A 22,444-nucleotide genomic window follows, 5' to 3' on the forward strand; every position below is an offset into this window, starting at 1 on the left:
TATGAACAGGGAGCCCTCCCACCACTGGCACTGGGACCCTCCTGCTAACACTTATGGACGTCAATGACCATGGCCCAGTCCCTGAGCCCCGTTGGATCACCATCTGCAACCAAAGTCCTGTGCCCCAAATGCTGAACATCACGGACAAGGACCTGTCCCCCCACACCTCCCCTTTCCAGGCCCAGCTCACACACGACTCGGACATCTACTGGACTGCAGAGGTCAATGAGAAAGGTAACTGCGTGGTGGTGGTAGGTGGGCGTGTGCCCCATATGAGGACCCTGTCCACGTTATGGTCTGCATTTGAAAGTCAACCAAATGCTAGTTATTAACTTAGTTTAAGCCTTCAAGAATGCTCTAGCCCAACCACCTTTCTGTACAGTTCGAAAAACTGAGGTGGGGGGTGGGGAATATGGACCAGGATGTGTGAGGTATCACATAATGAAGGAGCCAGGACTCCTGCAGTGATAATAGCTCACATGCCATGAGCATGCTTATTATGTGCTAGACAGCACTTCGGACGCTTCATAGATGAGGTTACTCAATTCTCACAGAAACCCACATCTATGTGCGTATGCCCCATTTACAGGTGAGAAACCAGGCTTACAGAAAGTTCAGAAGGTGAAAGATCTTGGCAGAGGCATTACAGCTAGAAAGTGATGCCACCAGATTTTGAATCCAGGCAGTCTGACTTACCGTTGGTGTGCTGCTGCCTACCATTTATTGATCCCTGGTATTACACAAGATGCTCGCCCTTCCTTCCTTCCTTCCTTCCTTCCTTCCTTCCTTCCTTCCTTCCTTCCTTCCTTCCTTCCTTCCTTCCTTCCCTCCTTCCTTCCTTCCTTATTTTATTTATTTTAAAGATGTTATTTTTTTATTCATGAGAGAGAGAGAGAGGCAGAGACACAGGCAGGGAGAAGCAGGCTCCATGCAGGGAGCCCGACGTGGGACTTGATCCCGGGCTTCCGGGATCAGGCCCTGGGCCGAAGGCAGGTGCTAAACCGCTGAGCCACCCAGGGATCCCCTCTTTCTTTAATATTTCTACCACCCTCTGTGGTCAATGTTTTCATCCACATTTACAGATGACAATGAGGCTCAGAGGGGTTAAGTAGCATGCCCAAGGGCACAGAGTGTGTGAGTATGGAGCAGAAGTTGAAGCCACAGTCCCAGGCCGTTACACACCTGCTTCCATCTACTACCCTATCCTTTCTCTTTCCCATCCTGCCCTGGCAAGGGGTCTAATGGCGTCAAGTGAATGAGGACCTAGGATATGTGAAAAATCCAGCCCCAAATGCCAGTAAGGCCCCTGGAGTGAGTGACAGTGTTGACTTTGGTTTGAAATGTCCCCCCCACTTCCTCTTGGGGTTGGGGTGCACCAGGAGGAAAATAGGGAACCAGTGCACACAGATTCTGCCCAGAAGGAACCAAATGCCCAATGTCTAGTACTGCACTCAGCACAGCCCACAAAGGACTCAGGAGACATGCTGCAGACACCCAGATTGTGTCAATTTTATGATTATTGTGATTTGAGTATATAATGTCGGGCACCTTGTCTTTAACAAGCCCAAGTTGGTCTCCTGTCACCCCCTTGTGGCCTAGAAGCCATTTTTTCTCCTCCCTGATCTTAGCGTTTACAGACAATGGACTCTGGAACCGGGATGCCTTGGTTCCAGACCCAGTTCCTCTGTTTACTAGCTCTGTGATTATGGGCAAATAACTGAACTGCACTGATCATCAGTTATCCCGGTCTATAGAATGGTGCCAGTAATTGTACCTACTTCCATCTAGTTCCTGTGAAGATAAAGTAGGTGATTATGTGAGAGGCTTCTTGTCTGGTACATCAGTGCTCAATAGATGTGAGCAGCCACCTTTACTAGCACTCTTCCCCAGCGGCAATCACAGATCTGGCTCGGTCAGGTGTGAACATTATGGCCAAAGCCTAGTACCAACACCTGGTTATAGTATTGATACCTGGTTCTTGGGGAGTTCTTTGCTTGTTTTGTTTTTTTAAGATTTATTTGAGAGGGAGGGAGGGGGAGAGAGAGGGAATATGAACCGGGGAGGGGCAAGGGAGAGGAACAAGCAGACACCCTGCTAAGTTGGGGGACCCAATGTGGGGCTCAATCCCAGGACCCCATGATCATGACCTGAGCTGAAGGCAGACACTTAACCAACTGAGCCACTCAGGTGCTCCTGGTTCTTGTGGGCGGGTGGTTATTTTTTTTTAACTTTTTGTATTTGAGAGAGCGAGCAAGCCAGAGAGCACAAGCAGGGGGAAGGGCAAAGGGAGAGGGAGAAGGAGGCTCCTGTCTGAGCAGGGAACTTGATTCAGGGCTTGAACCCAGGACCCAGGGATAATGACCCGAGAGCCAAAGGCAGACACTTAAGATGTCTGCTAAGCCACCCAGATGCCCCTGGTTCTTGTTTTAATTAACATGACCATGTCCTTGTTGTCAGGGGAGTTAATCCAAATTCTACTCCTGTGTGACCTCAGTCTGGTTACTTAGCCTCCCTAAGCTTCAATTTCTGCATTTGTAAAATGAGGCTAATAGTGCCTCCTCTTAAAGTGTCAGTGAAGATAGAGTAGAGCCTTGTACCCAGTTAGTGTCCCCTTAGTTACCAGCACCACCATCATCACAGTCACCTGAGAAATCCTCCCTCCAGCATGGGGACATGATGGTGGTAGAGATGTTTTGATGAAGTACCCCACATTGACCTCCATGACTTTGGTGGACTAAATATTCAGCCTGCAGAGCTCCCTGTCTACCTTCCGTTACTGTACAGGAACATAGCAAATTCTCCCTTCTGGCTTTTTTGCTAAGAGGAGCCCAATGTATATGCAGGATCTCTGAACAAAAAGTTGCTTAAAGTCCATGCTGAAGGGACAGCTGGGTGGCTTAGCAGTTGAGCGTCTGCCTTTGGCTTAGGGCATGATCCTGGTCCCGGGATCGGGTCCCACATCTGGTTACCTGTGAGGAGCCTGCTACTCTCTCTGCCTGTGTCTGTGCCTCTCTCTGTGTATCTCTCATGAATAAATAAATCTTTTAAAAAAAAAAAGAGTCCATGCTGAAATACGCTGGCAACCCTGAGGGTGGGTGAGCTAGAAAGGTGGGATGGTTTTTGGTTGCCCCAATGACTGGGGACACTCCTGGCATTTAATGACAAGAATCTGTAATGCTTGGGAGAGTCCTGCATGATGAGAAATCACACTGCACAGGCTAATAGCTCCTTCCGTGAGAAGTCTAAACTGAAGGCCTTTCTTCTGAGAGACCCCTGACCCTATATTTCTCACCCACAAACATAGCCCTCTTCCCCATTCTAGGATGGCCACACCTTGTGCAGGACTTGGCTTCTGCTTTGTGTCCAACCTGCCACGCGCCCAAAGCCTTTGAAGGCCAGTTAGCACCATGTCCACTGCAGCCTCGTAGCCAGCACCCCTGAACTTGTGTGCATCATGAATGCTGTGACAGCACAGTTTGGAAGCCTCTCTGATCTGCCGGACAATGCCAGTTATATCAACAAGTCCTGTGAATTTGGATTTGTTCATAATTGATGTTCTCAGGGTGCCTGGGTGGTGTAGTCGGTTGAGCATCCAACCCCAGGTCATGTTCCTGGGGCCATGGGATCGGGCACTGTGTCAGGTTCTGCGGTCAGCGTGGAGCCTGCTGGAGACCCTCACCCTCTGCCCCTCCCTCGTGCACTCACACATGCGCTCTCTCGTGCTCTCTCTCAAATAAATAAATCTTTTTTAAAAATTGATAATTTCACAGAAATACCAGTGTTTCAAATAATGAAGTTCCATCAGACAGTTGAGACATAAACATATTTACTATTACTATAAATGCTGTAATAATAAATGGTAGTGAACTTTCAAATAGGAAAACAAGTGGTCAGTTACTGTGAATATTAAAAGATGGGGTTAGTTATCTTAGGAAGGATATATTTCAATGTGTTCTTTTTGAGAACAGCCAAGCAGCTAAAGTTGCTGAGAACTCTTGGCCCTGCCTGCCATGACTTTTTTAAAAACTTCATTATCTTAAAAATGCTGTGAATATTGATTTGATTTTAAGTAAATAAAATGATGGGGCAATCCAGGTGGCTCAGCGATTAGCGCCGCCTTCGGCCCAAGGCGTGATCCTGGGGTCCCAGGGTTGAGTCCCACCATTGGGCTCCCTACATGGAGCCTGCTTCTCCCTCTGCCTATGTCTCTGCTTCTCTCTGTGTGTCTCTCATGAATAAATAAATAAAATATGGAAAAAAAAAGAAAATGATGAATTTATTTTGTTATCCCAATAATCCTTTCCATGATAGTGAACTTGGCTTTGGCCAAACATTAATCTTTAACACTTGGCGTAAGTGTGCTTTTGGGGCATTTCTCACTAATTGCCCAGATGGAGAGGCAGTCTCCTTAACTCCGACAGGATATGCTCAGTTCCACTGTGGCCTCCCGGGTAAATGTCATCTGTCTGCTCCAGAAAGCACAGTTGCTTTGTCCCTGAAGAAGTTCCTGAAGCAAGACACATATGATGTGCATCTTTCCCTGGCTGACCATGGCAACAAGGAACAGCTGACAGTAATCAAAGCCACCGTGTGTGACTGCCACGGCCACGTGGAGACCTGCCCCCACCGCTGGAAGTGGGGCTTCCTCCTCCCGCTCCTGGGGGCTGTCCTGGCTCTGCTGCGTGAGTACCGGTGCCCTCCCCCCTGTAAGGATGGGGTAGTTAGAAGATCCAATTCTACCCTGACCTGCTGGGGTAGTTAGAAGATCCAATTCTACCCTGACCTGCATCCCCAACATCACCCATCAGTTCCTGGTGTCATTCAGGTGATGGATGTTTATGGAGCTTCTGGAATGTGCCAGGCTTTGGGGATACAGTGGTGAACCAACAGACTCAGCCCTGCTGTCATGTCATCTAGAGGCTGGCGCAGTAATTCTGAAAGTGTGGTCTCCAGACCAACAAACAGCATCAGCAGGATCAGGAACTTGTTAGAAAGGCCAGTTCTCAGGCCCATTCCTGACCCATTGATTCAGAAACTTAGGGGTAAGACCCAGGAATCTGTGTTTTTTTGGTTTTTTTGTTTTTTTTTTGTTTTTTTTGGTTTTTTGGTGAGGAATCTGTGTTTTAAGAAGCCCTCCAGAGTTCTGATTCATGCTAGAGTTTGAGAGTCCTTGGTCTAGTGGGCAGAAGTGTTTAGTTACAAACCGAGTTCTTTACTCTAAAGATAGAACCTGTCACATTTACTTTTTTCCACTCTCTGAATTGGTCCTTACACAGAAACATATTTAATCAAATATGAATTCAGGACACCTGGGTGGCTCAGCAGTTGAGCATCTGCCTTCGGCCTAGGGTGGGATCCTCAAGTCCCAGGATCAAGTCCCACGTTGGGCTCCTGCATGGAGCCTGCTTCTCCCTCTGCCTGTGTCTCTGCCTCTCTCTCTCTCTCTCTGTGTCTCTCAGAATAAATAAATAAAATTAAAAAAAAAAAAAAAGACCGGAAAGAGGTGAGGAAGCAAATCATGCAGATATCTCAGGAACAGCAAGTACAAAGGCCCTGAGGCAGCACTGCGCTTGGTGTGCAGAAGTGACAAATGGCTGGAGTGGAAAAAACACAAGGGACAAAAGTAGGAAATGAAGTCAGAAAGGTGATGGCTGTGGTGGGGCATCATGTTGGGCCTTGTAGGCTATTGCAAGGATCTGGAGAAATGAGAAGTCATCAGAGGGTTTAGAGCAAACCAGTGATGTGATCTGACTTGATTTTTTATAGGATTCTACTAAACAGACTGGTAAGGGTGGAGACAGGGAGACTGTTAAGGAGCTATTGCCATAATCTAGGGATAAGATGGTGAGAGATGGTCATATTTCAAGGCAGAATCAGTTCGGGTTCATATGTGGTATGAGGAAAAGAACCATCAATTTTTTTTAAGACGTGAACAAGTAGAAACTGGAGTTTCCATTAACCAGTTTGGAAAAGATCATGGGAAGAGAATTGCCAGGCAGTCCGAATGGAGATACCAGTAGGCAGATATATAAGCTTTGTTGCAGGTGAAAAGTCCAGTTCACCTCCCCCCTTTCCCCCAGATTCAGTGGGGAGGAAAAGAGGAGAAAAAGATTGCAGCAAAGCCTCCATAGGCTGTGCATTCTGACAACCCGTAGACTCCCCAAGAAGGCTAGGTCTGTTTTCTCTGGCCAGTGATAAACATCAGTTCTATAAACAGGCCAAAAAAGTGGTAAAGGTAAATAGTGGTTGTATTCTCTCCTACTGAACAGCCACAGAGAGAGCCCTGGAGTCCCTTCTTTATATGGGATTAACTGAAGGTGGTTCTGGCATTAGGGAGAACAGCCAGGCATCAGTTGTCCACTACCCCCATGTCCAAATAGGCTGTCAGCCTTTCAAACCATAGCACTAAAGGCCAGTCCTCTTGAAATACCAAAACCTATATTCAAATTACTACACCTTATCAGACTTGCACGGTCTTGCTTTCCACTGAAAGTCTGTGGTTAATTTAGGTGTCACTTAGGGACTGAAAAAGCAGACGTGAAAAGTAACATCTGCTAGGAGATTCCCATCCCCCAGAGAATTTCCTTGAGGACCTTTATCACCGATGAGAGAAGACTGGCAATAAATGATACAGAATTACTGGAGGGAACGAAGTCAGGTTGCTGCTAGGAGGAGGCGATAGTAGGCCAAGGCGTGAAGGGGGAGAGCCATGTGTGTGTGTGTATGTGTGTATGCGTGTGTGCGCAGTGTTCCAGGTGAGGAAAGCCCAAATGAAGATCCTGAAGCAGGGTGTATTTGAGGGACTCCAAGGAGGCCAGTGTGACTGACCCCATGCAGGCATGTGCATATGTGTGTGGAGACAGGCAGAGGCCAATCCCATACACTTGGATAAGGATTAGGGGTTTTCCTAGGTGCAGGGGAGCCATTGAAAGTATTTTAAGGGATCCCTGGGTGGCTGGGATCCCTGGGTGGCTCAGTGGTTTGGCGCCTGCCTTTGGCCCAGGGCGTGATCCTGGAGACCCGGGATCGAGTCCCGCATCAGGCTCCTGGCATGGAGCCTGCTTCTCCCTCTGCCTGTGTCTCTGCCTCTCACTATGTCTATCGTGAATAAATAAATAAAATCTTTAAAAAAAAAAAAAAAAAAGAAAAGTATTTTAAGCCCTGGCTACTGAGTAGGGGGGTCTAAACTTGGGTGAGGCTCTGAGGGTTTGGGGGTACTGGCCAGCTGTGTGTGTGTGAAGGGTGAACATTTAATTTACCCTCCCTGACTCTTCCAGTCCTCCTGCTGGTGCTCCTCTTGTTGGTGAGGAGGAAGAGGAAGGTGAAGGAGCCCCTTCTGCTCCCGGAAGACGATACCCGTGACAATGTTTTCTACTACGGCGAAGAGGGAGGTGGTGAGGAGGACCAGGTAAGGTATAAGGAGGTCTAGGGGTCGGGAGATGGGTGCCCCTAAGGCCACTGGTGAAGGTGGCTGAGTCAACCAACTAACCACACCAGCTACTTTGACCAGACTCTGGCCTAAGGTGTCAATTTTCATGTAGGATTGACTACCAACTCTCCTCTTCTGAGAGGGTATCTGCTCCAGTGCTATAGTCCCTTTGACCCCAGCCAAGATGGCCTTGAGGCTATGCTTGATTTCTGAGGAGGGGCTGTGGAAATGAGGGCTTTCGAAAATGTCTGGCAAAGATTGTCTTCTAAGACCTACCCGTGAACCAGAAACCCACGTGGCAGGGGAGTGGGCTGCCTAAACTGGGGGGGGCTGCCTTCTCAGTCCCATGCTCTACTTCACCTCCATGAAGGACTATGACATCACCCAACTCCACCGGGGTCTGGAGGCCCGGCCTGAGGTGGTTCTCCGCAACGATGTGGCACCAACCTTCATCCCCACACCCATGTACCGTCCACGTCCAGCCAACCCAGATGAGATTGGGAACTTCATCATTGAGGTGAGGCCTAGGGGGCCAGCCTGGCACAGCCCTTTATTCAAGCACCAGCAGCATGGGATAAAGAGCAAGGGCTTGGAGTCTGGGCATGGGAGGGAGTCTGGGCTCCTTCCACCAGCTGTATGACTTCTGGCATATTTGAGTAACTTCTGGGTTTCTGTTTTCTCCTCCATAAAATCCTAAGGGGCAGAATGGTTAGCAATATGTTAGGAATAATTTATTCATTTATTCAACAAATAGAACAATTGTTAGAAAAATGTGCAGCCAGACTAAGTTTGAATTTTTATTATTTTTTATTTTTTTAATTTTTTTTAAATATTTATTTATTCAGAGAGAGAGAGAGGCAGAGACACAGGCAGAGGAAGAAGCAGGCTCCATGCAGGAAGCCCGATGTGGGACTCGATCCCAGGTCTCCAGGATCACACCCCAGGCTGCAGGCGGTGCTAAACCGCTGTGCCACCAGGGCTGCCCTTTTTTTTTTTTTTAATTTTTATTTATTTATGATAGTCAGAGAGAGAGAGAGAGAGAGAGAGGCAGAGACACAGGCAGAGGGAGAAGCAGGCTCCATGCACCAGGAGCCCGATGTGGGATTCGATCCCCGGTCTCCAGGATCGCGCCCTGGGCCAAAGGCAGGCGCTAAACCGCTGCGCCACCCAGGGATCCCCTAGTTTGAATTTTTAAAGGTCCCAGGTGACCCCCAATGCGGAGCAGAGTTGGGGAACCTCTGTTATAGATTGCCTTTTTTTTTTTTTTTAATTTGAGAAAGATCATGAGCTGGGGTGGGGTGGGGGTGGCACGGGGTTGGCAGAGGAAGGAGAAGCAGATTCCCCACTGAGCACACAGCTCTACGAGGCCTCATCCCAGGACCTCAAAATCATGGCCTGAACTGAAGTCAGATGCTTAACTGACTGAGCCACCCGGGCGCCCTGTTATATGTTACTTTTAGGATTGCATCAGTAAGCACCTGGAGCTGCAGTTCCCAAACATTGGAATCTCCTGTGGAACTTTACAAATTACTGATGTCTATGACTCCCTGCAGAGATTGTAATTTAATTGATCAGATGTGGCCAGGGCTTCGGAATTTTTTAAAAATTCCCAAGTAGGAATCCCTAGGTGGCTCAGCGGTTTAGTGCCTGCCTTCAGGCACTCTCCCTCTCTCTCTCTCTCTCTCTCTCATGAATAAATAAATTAATTAAATATTCCCAAGTAATTTAAGTCTAGGAACCACTGGCCTGGCATGTAGCATTTATTAGGTAATGATAGTGATTTTCTTTTTTAGGATTTTATTTATTTCTTCATAAGACACACAGAGAGAGGCAGAGACACAGACAGAGGGAGAAGCAGGCTCTTCGAGGGGAGCCTGATGCGGGACTCGATCCTAGGATCCCAGGATCACAACTTGAGCCGAAGGCAGACGCTCAACCACTGAGCCACCCAGGCATCCGATGATAGTGATTATTGATAATAGCTGAGTGTTTCCAGTGTTTTTAACTCCGATCATATGTTTGATTTATCTGAGATATTTTGCCTGGAATCCAGGGATTCATTTGTTTTTTAAGCTCTGATTTTTTGTTTGTTTGTTTGTTTCAAACCTCTCCAAGCTTAAAATCAAATATTCAGCCAGGGTTGTGAGAACAACTGAACTAGGTATATAGCAGGTATATGATAGAAGTCTATCACAGGCTGATATCTCATTAGCAATAAATGGAGATTTTCTCTTCTCTTTTTTCTTAAGACTCAACATGGGCCTTGAACACAGACCCCGAGATCAAGAGTCATATGCTCTACAGACTGAGCCAGCCAGACACCCCATAAATGGAGGTTCTTAATACAAGGAAGGATAGACTGATGGAATTTTTTTTTAATAGATTTCATTTATCTATTCATGAAAGACACAGAGAGAGAGAGAGGCAGACACAGGCAGAGGGAGAAGCAGGCCTCATTAGGGAGCCCAACGTGGGACTCGATCCCGGGTCTCCAGGATCACACCCTGGTCTGAAGGCAGGCGCTAAACCGCTGAGCCACCTGGGCTGCCCAGTCTCCCATTTTAAAGACAAGACCAAAACAACACATAGAGGTTAAGGCGTTTGCCCAACTTCACAAACCTCGGGTGTGAAGTCCAAGTTCTGACTCCAGCTGTCTGATTTCAGAGTCCCTGCTCTTGACCCCTGGCCCGGTGCACAGAGCCCTTACTGTACGCTGGGCTCAGGGCTCAGTGGTTTTGTGTGTAATTTCATTTCACCTTTCAAAACTGTAATGGAGGGAAGAGGTATCTTCACAGATGAGGAAACAGAGGCTCAGCAGGGCGAACTCCCTCGCCCGAGCTCTCGCAGCTGCTGAGCGTCTGAGCGCTGCTCCTAACCACCTGCTCTTGTCACCACAGAACCTGAAGGCGGCCAACACGGACCCCACGGCCCCGCCCTATGACTCCCTATTGGTGTTTGATTATGAGGGGAGCGGCTCCGACGCTGCCTCCCTGAGCTCCCTCACCTCCTCGGCCTCTGACCAGGACCAAGACTATGACTATCTGAACGAGTGGGGCAGCCGCTTCAAGAAGCTGGCGGACATGTACGGGGGTGGCCAGGATGACTAGGCAGGACCAGGGGCTAACGGTCAGCTGCGGTGGCATCTCCAAGGAGCCTGAGTCCTCCCCTCAGCCGGGGACTTGGGAGCTTGTCAAGAAGTGGCCTTAGCAACTTGGAGAGAGGCCCTCAAATCTCACATTAAGGGTTGGTTTCTAAGCCTTTCAGAATGGAGGCACATGTGCGCTTTGATTTCACCTCTGGAAACCTCTCCGCCTGGGCCAGGCTTGCCTCCAAGGCCAAATTTCTGGGAGTCTATCACCTGCCATAAAATGCCCGGACCGACTCTGACCACCCCACGCCCCCCAGTGATGATGTTCTTTCTGGAATGGACCCTTCTCCTTCTCCTTAGAATGAGACCTCTTATTGCAACCTGGATTTTTTTTTTTTTTTTAATGCTGTCTTCAAAACATTAGAGGCGGGTCCTCAGCCGTCCCCTGGATTGCTCAGAAACCCAGGCCTGAGCTCCTCGGCTCACACGCCTTCATGCATTTCTCTCTCCTCTCCAGACAACAGGCCTCCTGTCAGAATGAATTCCTGCGTTTTTATACTAAGCGCGACTATGTTGTCCTTTATTTTTTATTTTCCCTGTTGAGTGCTGTAGATAAAAGAGTGATGACAATTGTGTAAATGTACTACGACTTTTTTTAATAAAGGAATTTTTCCCAGAGGTGTGTGGGGAGTGAACTACTTTTTTTATCGTAGTTTTATTGCCCTGAGAATCATCACATACTACACCATTCACCCACGTCACTCTCCACTTCAATGGCTTTTTTTCTTAAAGAATTTATTTATTAATCATGAGAGACAGAGGCAGAGACACAGAGGGAGAAGCAGGCTCCATGCAGGGAGCCCAACGTGGGACTTGATCCCGAGTCTCCAGCATCAGGCCCTGGGCCGAAGGCACCCCTGAGCCACCTGGGCTGCCCCAAGGGAATACTTTTTAACTCTGCTGGCTTAACCCGGCTTCTTCTCGATGGTAGAGGAAACTCAGGAGTCATACGCTTGCCCAGGTGGGCCTGATGACGGTAAACCTACCCTCCTCTCTACAAATTTTTTTTTTAACGTAATCTCTACACTCAATGTGGTGCTCAGACTCACAACGCTGACTTCGAGTCAGGCTCTTCCAACTGAGCCAGCCAATGCCCCTCTCTCTGCAAATTCTGAGCTCCCCTTCTGCATGGGAGAACCATTAACCCTCTTCTCCCTGGGCTGAGCCCCACCAGAGCTACAGGCACCGTCTTTTCTGGAACATAGTGCATAGTTTCTTGCATAGTGCAGCATGGAAAGATTTCCTCTCCTGTGTGGTAGGCTCTATATGGAAAGGCAGGGAGGGGTCTGATTCTGCTCTTCCTGGCAAGTTAAATTTAACCTCTACTTGCCTCTCATTTTTCATTATGAAATGGGGAGTTTTTATGGAGATCAAATGACTTAATATCTGGCACACTCTAAGTTCTATTTGTGTTCACTGGTAACAGCTACCACTTATTTAATACTTTCTAGGGCCAAATAACTTTAATTTATTTCCTTCAAACAAATCCTCACAACCACTCTCGGAGGGGATTTTCCTCCTTTAAAGAATGGCCTCATTGTATTTCTTTTTTTTTAAGTGACACCTGATCATCATCAAAATCAAGCCAGACAGAAAATGAGAGAAGTCACCCAGGATGTCCGTGAAATTGGAACGGTCCTAACAACACACAGACGCAGGGATGAGGATGAAGAGACAGCAGGGAAAGAACAATAATTCCATGTATGCCTTTGTTAAAATGAAGTGGAACATTTTCTTTGCAATGAACCAAGAGAAAAGAATGTGAAGCGAAGCCAAAGGGTTTGCTGAACTTGAAATAAAAGTCTTCTTCCCGCAAGAGTGACTAACACTCTAAAGCATTGCTACCCCAATGCAGCTCCTAGCCGGGCAGCATCAGCATTAGCGGCCGAATCAGAGAGTCTGCAGGTGGGACCCTGAAATGTGCTTTCATAGGCCTCCAGGCAATTCTAACACACTGTCAAGTTCTGAAGGAGGAGGCAGAGGGTGTCCTGAAATCAAAGGGGAACTAAGTTGGGTGAGAAACCCTTCCCACCTCTCCTTGGTCCACAGAGCTCCACAGCACCTTAGCCTGCAGGTCAAGGCCATCTCCCGCCTCACCCTCCAGCTGCAGCTTCTGGCTCCAGGGGCCTCTGATTTCCCTCCACCAGAGTCCTGCTGCTCTTCCCGATAAGGTGAGAGGATTAGGTGTCTCAGCCAGCAAACACCTGCTGCCTCTTATCTTCAACTCCTCTCTGAAAAGCCTGAATAAAGCCTGAAACCCTATCTTCAGCCAAGACTAATAATAAAACCAAACAGCCCCTGTGCAGGCTGGCCTTCCTCCCCTGAGATTTTTGGAGGGCATTGAGGAGGAAAAGTGGCTTCTTCCAGCCAAGCCTGGGCTCTGTGGAGGGATCTAGATTCCCCTGGCAATGGAACGAGGCACCAGACTCTGAGTGATTTGGGGGGAAAAAAAATCTGGGCTCTGTGATGGGGATGGATGTTACTCTGGTCCTGCTTCTCCTCTGCAAAATGGGATTTTAGGACTGTGGTCTTTAGGACCTATAATAAGTCAGCACATGGTCAGTTACCCATGCTAACCACTCCAGAGTTTAGCCCCCATAAATAACCAGCATGGCTGGCCATACCAGGGGGGACTGGGTGAATGAGTTTATATACCTGGAATGTTAATCTTTGATATTTTGTGGTGTGAAAATTTGGTATATATCCTTCCGATCTATACACATACACGTTGCAGTATACGTTTCATAACAAGGCCTCGGAGGCTGCCTCACCGTCTGCGACATACCCAGTTGGGATGTGCTCACCACCATCCATGGACATTGAGGATTCTAATCTTTTGACCTTAACCATGTTGAAAAAAAAAAAAAAGAAAAAAAAAAAAAAAAACCATGTTGAAATAAACTCCCTGGAGCATCCAGCTCTGCAAATGCTTTAAAGCCAGTCCTCCAATGACCAGGGATGGGTGAGAGGGGTCCTCATGGCCTTGTTTGGGATCAAGGCTGCCCACTTCCAAGTGGAGGGGTCAGTCAAGCTGACAGCTTCCTGCTGGAAGGACCCCTCATGCTCATTCTGTTAAATGACCCCCCCCCAGACTTAACAGCCAAAGTCACAGGTCCCTAGTCCAATAAAAAAAAAAAAAAATAGAAATTGTGAGGGACCCTGGCTGGCTCAGTCATTGGGGCTTAAGATTCTTGATCTTGGGATCATGAGTTTGAGCCCATGTTTGGCATATTGATCACTAAAAGAAATAAACTTAAAAATTTTTTTATCAAATTGCTGGAAGAAGGGGTCAGGTGGCCGAGAGACCTGGCTCTTTGGCTTCGTCTTCTTAGTGTTTCTCCTTAAGCCCCAAACCACAGCACTTTGAAAATTGCCTTCAATTCACCCCTGTCGTTTTTCAGATGGGTAGATAGTTTGCAAAGCAGGCACTCCCCAACATCCGCTCAGGAGGGCTGAGATGGGCAGAGCCCGAGCCTCCCTTCACACATTTTCCCTTGCTGCTGACCTGAGCTGGGGGGCTGCAGATAGGACCCACTTCCCCCGGTGAACTTTGTCTAGGCCCTTGGGGAGCCTGAGGGAAACGACTGTCATCCTTGGAAGGTGGGCAAGTAACTGAGGTCTCAATGCACAGCCTCTTGTGCTTAACCCTAGGCCCACACAGGGACGCTGCAAGATCCAGTCAGGGAAATGCTGAGGGATGGCCAGTCAGGAGGGGGTCCCGAGGTCGGCTGGCCTGCCACTAAACGGGTGGGGACAGTTACTAAGGAAAGCCCCTTTACAGTCCGTACCCCGTATGTCCAGTTCCAAACTCACTGGGGAACTCCACAGAGCCAACTCCTTTTAAGCTAAAGGTAGAGCTACTTTCCACCAAGAAGGCATTGGTTCAGGGCACAGGTTCAAATCCTAGCACTTCCAGTGTATGATCACCTTAACTCACTTAACCTTTCTGTGCCTCACTTTTCTCATCTGCAAAATGGAGGAGAAAATGAGTTAATATGTTTTTTAAAGATTTTATTCATTCATTCATGAGAGACAGAGGCAGAGGGAGAAGCAGGCTCCCTGGGAAGGAGCCTGATGCAGCTCGATCCCAGGACCGGGGTATCCCCCAAACCGAAGGCCGACCCTCAACCTCTGAGCCACCCAGGTGCCCCAAGTTTAATGTGTGCAGAGTGTTGAGCAAGAGGGCCTGGCGTGAGGAGCTGCCGAAGTACGCTCTGCTGCGTGATGGCTGGCGGGCTGGGCCGAGACCGCCCCTGGGTCTCCGCTGCTCGCGCTGCCTGCAGGAAGCGGCTCCCGGGCCTTCCCCAGGCGCCCGGCAGAGGGCGCTACCGGCCGGCGGGCGGGGCGGGGCGCGGGGGCGAGGGCCTGCAGGCGTGGCCGCCGCCCGCGGCTCCGGAGCAAGCTTTGGTGCTTCCCCTTTTACTTTTTTTTTTTTTTTTTAAGATTATTTATTAGTGAGGGACACAGAGAGAGGCAGGCTCCATGCAGGGAGCCCGACGTGGGACTCGATCCCTGGTCTCCAGGATCACGCCCTGGGCCGAATGCAGCCGCTCCACCGCTGGGCCACCCAGGGATCCCGATGCTTCCCCTTTTAAAAGGAAATTGAAAAAAAATAAAAAATAAAAATAAAAGGAAATTGAGGGCACCTGGGGGGGGGGGGGTGGCTCAGCGGTGGAGCCACTGCCTTTGGCTCAGGCCCTGATCCCCGGGTCCTGGGATCGAATCCAGCATCGGGCTCGTGGGGGGGCGGGGAACCTACTTCACCCTCTGCCCGTTTCTCTGCCTCTCTATGTCTCTCATGAGTAAAGAAATACAATCCTTAAAATAAATCAATAAATATAAATAAATAAGTAATTAATAAATAAGGAAAGGGAGGGTAAAGAAAGTAAAGGCCGTGCACAGACCAGAAGTAACTCAGACATTTTGCTGTACGGGTCTCCTTGATGCCCAAGTACGAGCTCTGGTCGTTCCGTGGGGCCTGCAAGTCTTGATCTTGGGGTGGTGACGTTGATCCCTACCTTGAGTATAGAGATTATGAAATATAAAATCTTTAAAAAAGAAAAATTGCAGCTATAATAGGGGTGTGGGGGCAGGCAGGTGGTGGGAGAGGGTCTTCACACATGGCCTAGCCCCTCACACAAGGCAGAGTTAACCCCGTCTGACCCTGAGACTCAGGCTCTGACACAAAAAAAGCACAACACTCCCAGCCACTTCTGGGGTCCCCTAGAGTATGTGGGGGCATCACCCCAGGGCTTTTTTATTCATTTAACAAATTAGCAAGCATGTGTGTGTGCCAGGCACTGTTCTAGGTGCCAGAGATACAGAAATGCAGAAAATAATCAAAATCTCAGTCCTGATATATTGGAAGCTCTGGGCAAAATTGTGTGGAGGGCCAACATAGCATATGAGTTGAGCAAACTGTTAAATGAAAGATATTCTATCTTCCTACTAGAACAAGCCTGTCTTCACAGCAATCTGGAAGGCCAGGTTTTAATCTGGATATTCAGATATCTAGTGTACTGGGCCAGAATGTGACTGCATGGCCAGAGTTAGCCCTCAGCCCAGGAGCAATGGTCAATCCATTTTTCTACCCACCCCAGGCTCAATTCCACGCCGTGAAGGTCCTGTGGGTACAACCCAGCCCATGCACCCAAACTTCGTCCACTGATACCCATAGGCAGCCTTCCATCCCCTGGGCCTAGGAATATACACCTGGATTATGCTGGCTGCCCTCCGCACAGCCCTGGGGTGGCCTGGGACCATTTGAGCAGGGAATGATCTAGAGACCAAGGAGGGAGATCCAGGTTCTAGCAGTCACAAATCCTTGGCTTCAGGGGAAAGGCAGCGGGGCCAGAGCTCTGGCTTTCGAAAGCACAGAGCAGAGGCCCTTCTTGCCCAGTCTAAGGGTGATCCTGCTAACATTCAGTGGGAGACAGGCCATAAACAAGACAAATCAGTAAAATACATGGTACAGTGAGATGTGAAGCTACAGAAGAAGATGAAGCTGGGAGAGGGTGCAGGAAGGACAGGGCTGGGTGCGGGGCTCAGCTCTAGTAGTCAGAGAAGGCCTCCCTGAGAAGGTGACATCTGAGCAAAGCCTGGAGGATACTAGAGAGCGAGCGTGCGGGTGCTTTTATCCTTGGATAAAAGGAATAAGTGCAAAGGCCCTGAGGCAGGAGCGTGCTTGGTGCAACTCAGCAGGGAGACCAGTGTGACTCAGAGCAGAGGAAGAGCAAGAGTACAATGGGAGATGAGGTCAGATGGGTAAGAAGGGGGGGCCGAGTCCAGGAAGCCCTGGGAAAAGGCCTGACACAGCAACCTGGGTTCTGTTCCGAAGCTGGCGAAACCTGATTCCCCCTGCTGCATCCTCAGCCACCGAGGAGGTACGGCCGGGACCTGTCCAGGCCTGCGGGCAGCTGCAGAGCTGGCGGGTAGGAGCTGAGCTGCAGGATTCCTCTCCTTCGGCGGGGGCGGGGAGCCTGGTGGGAAAGGGCCCCCAGAGTCGCTGGGCCGCAGTCCTGGTGAAGAGGGCAGCCCCTAGGCCCCAGGCTGAGTGTGACTCACCTTCGCGCCTCCCCAACCCCAGTTTGCCGAGGCGCCCCTCTCTCGAAGGGCTGGGAGGAGACCGGGGGCGGGGGGGGGGGGGGGACACTCGGAAAGGCCGAGTCCCCACCCCGTGCCCGGGCCCAGCAGGCAGCCAGTGGGGCTCCGGGGCGCTGGAGCTGGGCCCCACCCACCGCACCCGGCGCCCCAGGCAGGACCAGTCTGCCAGGCGGTGTGTGTCACCACGTGTCACCCCTGCCCTGACGGCTGAGGCACTGTTGGAAGACCACATAAAGATGACAGGAAGCATGACCATGGGAGCTCCTCTGAATGAGGCCCCTCCCGTGTTCTGGGCAATATGCTAGATTTCTTTCTTTTTTTTTTTTTTTTTAAGATTTTATTTATTCATGAGAGAGCGGGAGCGAGACAGAGACACAGGCAGAGGGAGAAGCAGGCCCCATGCAGGGAGCCCATGCGGGACTCCATCCCGGGACCCCGGGGTCATGCCCTGGGCCGAAGGCAGACGCTCCACTGCTGAGCCACCCAGGCACCCCAATATGCGAGATTTCACTCCAAAAGCGGAGTTATAAAACGTCCGCAGGACCCAGTCCCTTTGCCTCTGGGACCTCATCTCCTGCTGCTCCGGTTCTTCACTCACTGGTGTTCCACCTGTATCGGCCTCCTGCTCGGCTTGAAGCCCTAGAAGCCCTAGGCCCGCTCCCACCTCGGGCTCTGAGTTTGCTGCGCCCTCCGGCTGACTGCGTTCCTCCAGGCATCTCAGGGCTCCCTCACCTCCTCCAGCGTCCCCCAAATGTCAACCAGGGGGCACCCGGGTGGCTCAATCAGTGAAGTGGCTGCCTTCGCCTGAGGCCCTGATTCCAGGGTCCTGGGAGGGAGCCCAGATCGGGCTCCTGCTCAGCTGCCTCTCCCTCTGCCCCTGCCTGCTGCTCCTCCTGCTTGCACGCTCACAATCTCTCCCTGTCAGATAAATAAATAAAATCTTAAAAAACAGAAACTAAGAACTCCTAACCAAAAAACCAAAAACAAAAAACAAAAAAAAAAAAAAAAAAACAACTAACACAGCAGATATTGGATCCCCTTTAAAAAAAAAAAAAGAAAAAATGAAAATAAAAATAAAATACAAAAGAAAAGTCAACCTGTCAGCAATCCTATCCCTGGATAGAACTGGCAACCCTGCCCCCCACCCCATGCCTCATTTTTCTGTAACATTTATCCTTTCGCACCATACTTCAGCTTTTACCTATTGCCCCATTTAGTTTTTCTCCTCCTCCCACCCTTTGAAGATTAGCTCGGACTTGGACTTAGGAAGGGACTTAGTCCCTCCTCTGCTGCTGCATCCTCAACCCACAGAACAGTGACAGGATTACAGTGGGTACGCAGTAAATATTTGTTAAATAAAAGAACATTACAACTCTCCAAGGCAGGGGCGCCTGGCTGGCTCAGCGGTTGAGCGCCTGCTTTCAGCCCAGGGCCTGATCCCAGGGCCCCGAGATCGAGTCCCACGTCAGGCTCCCTGCATGGAGCCTGCTTCTCCAAGGCAGGTTTTATAAACTCCTCTCTGGGAATGGAGAAGCCGAGGCCCGGGGAGGCCGCAGGTCCCCCGTGGTCAGGTGCAGGCGGAAAGCCCCGGAGTTGAGGGGGTCCAGGCCGGCAGGCGGGCGGCACCTGCTCCACCCGCGACGGCGCTCCAGGGAGGCTGTGATCACACCCAGGCGGAGAGCCGCACGGATGGGAGAGAAAGCTGCTCTGTCCCTTCTGACCACGCTGCTGTTTCCCAGGAGCTGGGCTTCCTGCCTGCGCAGGGCTGCGGGGTGACTTCAGGCCGAACGAAGCAGGGACTGAAGCGTGAGATGACCCTAAGTCACCAGAAAGAAAGGCATTCCGTTTTCAGTGCTCCTGCTTGCATCAAGGACAGTCCTCCTGTTGGTGCGTGGCAAGTCCAACAACTTAAGACGTACATTTCTCTCTCTCTTTTTTTAAGATTTTATTTATTTATTCATGAGACACACAGAGAGAGGGAGGCAGAGACACAGGCAGAGGGAGAAGCAGGTTCCACGCAGGGAGCCCGACGTGGGACTCGATCCCAGGACCCCAGGATCACGCCCTGAGCCCAGCCGCTGAGCCCCTCAGGAGTCCCGAATCTCTCTGTTCCTTAAGAAGAGGATGATGTGAGTACATTCCTTGCCCCGTTACTGCAACAATCAAATAAGTTAATGGAGGTAACACACTTAGAACAGCAAGCACTTGGCTCATAGCAAATACTCAATAAATGTCAATCCTCATAGTTTTTGTTAACTCTAGGGTGGGCTGGAAACAAAAGGAGAGGTTGGAATCAAGGATGCTGATTAAAAGGCTGTCACCCCTGTGCCTCAGTTTCTTATCTGAAGCCCCTGCTCCCTGGGCGTCCTCCTTTCCGGCTCCGTGAGGTGTGGGAGCCCACGGAGTACTGGAAAGATCAACCACTAGAACTTGGTGCCTGCCTCATCATTCAGCAGATATTTATTGAGCCTCTACTGAGTGCCAGGCCCTGGGGATATGTGGAAAAACAACCCCACCCCACGTCTCTTACATAAATAAGCTCTAGCCTGAGCGGGAGGAGATGAGGAGGAACCAGGCAGTCACAATGTGGGCTGATCTTAGCCTGACCTGGTGTGGAGTCAGGGAGGGCTTCCCGGAAGAGGCAGTACCCAGGCTGATACTCGAGGGCTGTGTAGAAGTTTGTCAGGGGCTGGAGGAGATCGAGAGGAGCAGCATGTGCTCAGCAGGGGCAGGGGCATGACCAAACTGGTGTTCTGGAATGATCCCTCTAGGGACACATGGGTGGCTCAGCAGTCGGGCACCTGCCTTCAGCCCAGGGTGTGGTCCTGGGGTCCCGGGATCGAGTCCCACGTCAAGCTCCCCACAGAGAGCCTGCTTCTCCCTCTGCCTGTGTCTCTGCCTCTTTCTCTGTGTCTCTCTTGAATAAATAAATAAAATAAAAAAAAATAAATAGGTAGAATGATCCCTCTAACATGTGACCTAGGTAGACTTGCATATATGCAAAATTCCAGATGGATGAGGCCACTTACTGTTGTTCCATTGTCTGTAAGAGCAAAAGATTGGTAATAACCCTTCGTCTGTCCGTGGTAGTGGCGGGGCGGCCACTTAAATAAACTCTGCCACACACAGCACGGGATGGATATTCTGCAACTTAAGCAAAGAAGGAGGAAGCTCTTTTTGCACTAACGTGGAAAGATTTCTAAGGTTTCTTGCCAAGTGAAAAAGCAAGTTGGGGGACGCCCGGCTGGGTCAGAGGTTGAGCGTCTGCCTTTGGCCCAGGGCGTGATCCTGGAGACCCAGGATCGAGTCCCGCATCGGGCTCATGGAGCCTGCTTCTCCCTCTGCCTGTGTCTCTGTCTCTCTCTCTGTGTGTCTGTCATAAATAACTGAATACAATCTTAAAAAAAAAAAAAAAAGCAAGCTGGAGAACAATGTGGAAAGTGTACTACTTTTTGTGTAAAAAAAAAAAAAGGAAAATGAGACTGAGAAATTCTGTGATACAATAGCATAGCCACCCAATAGAATGATCTGTGATGATGGAAATGTTCTATATTTGTGCTGACCAACGCTGAAGCCACTCACCACATGTGGCATTTAAAATGTCGCTAGTGTGACTGAGGAACTGAAATTTTTTCCATTTAATTAACTTAATTTTAAGTTTGAATCTAAATAGCCATGGGTAGAGGTGCGCCTGGCTAGCTCAGCCAGAAGAGCATGCAACTCTTGATCTTGGGATCGTGAGTTCCATGTTTGTGGTCGCCTCATGTTTGTGGGGGTAGAGATTACTTAAAAATAAACAAACAAACAAACAAACTTTAAAAAGCCACATGTGGAAAGGGGAATTTACCAGCTCAGAAGACAGTGCTGTCACCCAAGTAGGGGTAATGGTGGGTAGAACAAGGGTGTAGACAGAAGTGAGTAGATTCAGGGGTATTTGGGAGGATTGGATGGCTGACCGGATGTGGGTTGATCAGTGAGTGAAAGGATAGAGTTATAAGGGCACATAGTTGGTTCAGTCTTTAGAGCACGTGACTCTCGATTTTGAGGTTGTCAATTCAAGACCCACATTGGGGGTAGATTTTACTCAAAAAAAAAAAAAAAAGGAGAAAAGAAGTTACAGACTAGATGTTCAATTTCTGTCCTGGGTGGCTGTTCGATAATGGTGCCACTTTCTGAAATGAAGACAGAAAGAGCACAGGTTGGAGAAGAGCAGTGATGGGTTTGGTTTTGGACATGCCTGCATTTTGAACATTTTGAGGTGCCTCTGGGACATGGGAATGCAGATGCTCAGGTACAGTAAAGTTCCAGCCTCGTGTTTGCACAGCTCTACCTGTGGCTATTTAGATTTCATGAATAAATAAGTAAAATCTTTAAAAATTAATGAATGAATGAATGAATGAATGAATGAATAAGAAATAAAAATAAAATGGGAATAAGAAAGATAGGCAAACACCTGAATTTTGAACTCAGGACTTCCTAAACCTGAGGTCCTTATGCTGCCCACTTCTGGGCCCAATGCAGCATTTTCCCTCCCCTGGCATTTCTCACTCCCTCTGCTGTTGGCCCTTGGCCAGTGTCCCCTCCTTCTCTCCTCCGGATACCTCTCCACCCTTCCATCCCTACTTTCCTTCCATCCCCATGTCTCAATGGAAATGAAGTCAAGATTGTTTTTGGGTTTTTTTTTTTAAGATTTTATTTATTTATTCATGAGAGACACAGAGAAAGGGAGGCAGAGAAGCAGGCTCCATGCAGGGAGCCCGACGTGGGACTCGATACCGGGTCTCCAGGATCAGGCCCTGGGCTAAAGGCGGCGCTAAACCGCTGAGCCACCCAGCTGCCCTCAAGATTGTTTTTGATGAAAAAAAAAAAAAAAAGATTGTTTTTGATGGAATGTACTTTATGATCCTTGAAAAATATTTTAAATGTAGAATCTCATGTATCGTTTCCATTAAGGAAAAAACAATAAAATCAAGTCATTTCATTTTTAGAGGTCACTTTTTTTTTATTTCCCCTAGTAATTCAGTTGACCCTCAATTAAAGAAGAAAAGTTCCCCTAATCCTAATCAACAAGTATATCAGGTTGCACTTGCTCCTGCTGGCTGGGGTCAGAAGCAAGTTTATTTTTCCCGGGGTATTAGACATCTTGACTCATGAATCACCAGGGAATAGCTTCAGGTTTTTAATTTCAAGTGTTTCAAATGGCTGCTTACAGACACTCTTCCGTCTTCTCTGTGCCCACCAGATTTCTTGCTGAGACAATTTGG

General features: G+C 49.1%; 1 protein-coding gene across 5 annotated transcripts in view; it reads left to right on the plus strand.

Annotated features, from left to right (window-relative positions):
* Window positions 1–13,413, plus strand: part of CDH3 (cadherin 3) — a 47,547-nt gene extending 34,134 nt beyond the window's left edge. For 2 of the 5 annotated variants that reach the window (XM_055304870.1, XM_055304875.1), the window contains 5 exons: window positions 10–234; window positions 4,422–4,682; window positions 7,278–7,408; window positions 7,800–7,946; window positions 10,327–11,195. In XM_055304870.1, coding sequence (XP_055160845.1) covers window positions 10–234; window positions 4,422–4,682; window positions 7,278–7,408; window positions 7,800–7,946; window positions 10,327–10,536 — 974 coding nt within the window. In that variant the 3' untranslated portion in view covers window positions 10,537–11,195. Of the gene's footprint in view, window positions 1–9; window positions 235–4,421; window positions 4,683–7,277; window positions 7,409–7,799; window positions 7,947–10,326; window positions 11,196–12,135 lie in introns of those variants that run through there. The other 3 variants (XM_055304872.1, XM_055304871.1, XM_055304874.1) reach the window with 3 other exon arrangements.
* The last annotated feature ends 9,031 nt before the right edge of the window (window positions 13,414–22,444 follow it).

Source organism: Nyctereutes procyonoides, unplaced genomic scaffold, assembly GCF_905146905.1.
Source record: "Nyctereutes procyonoides isolate TBG_1078 unplaced genomic scaffold, NYPRO_anot_genome, whole genome shotgun sequence".
In the NCBI taxonomy this organism is placed as follows: Eukaryota; Metazoa; Chordata; class Mammalia; order Carnivora; family Canidae; genus Nyctereutes; species Nyctereutes procyonoides.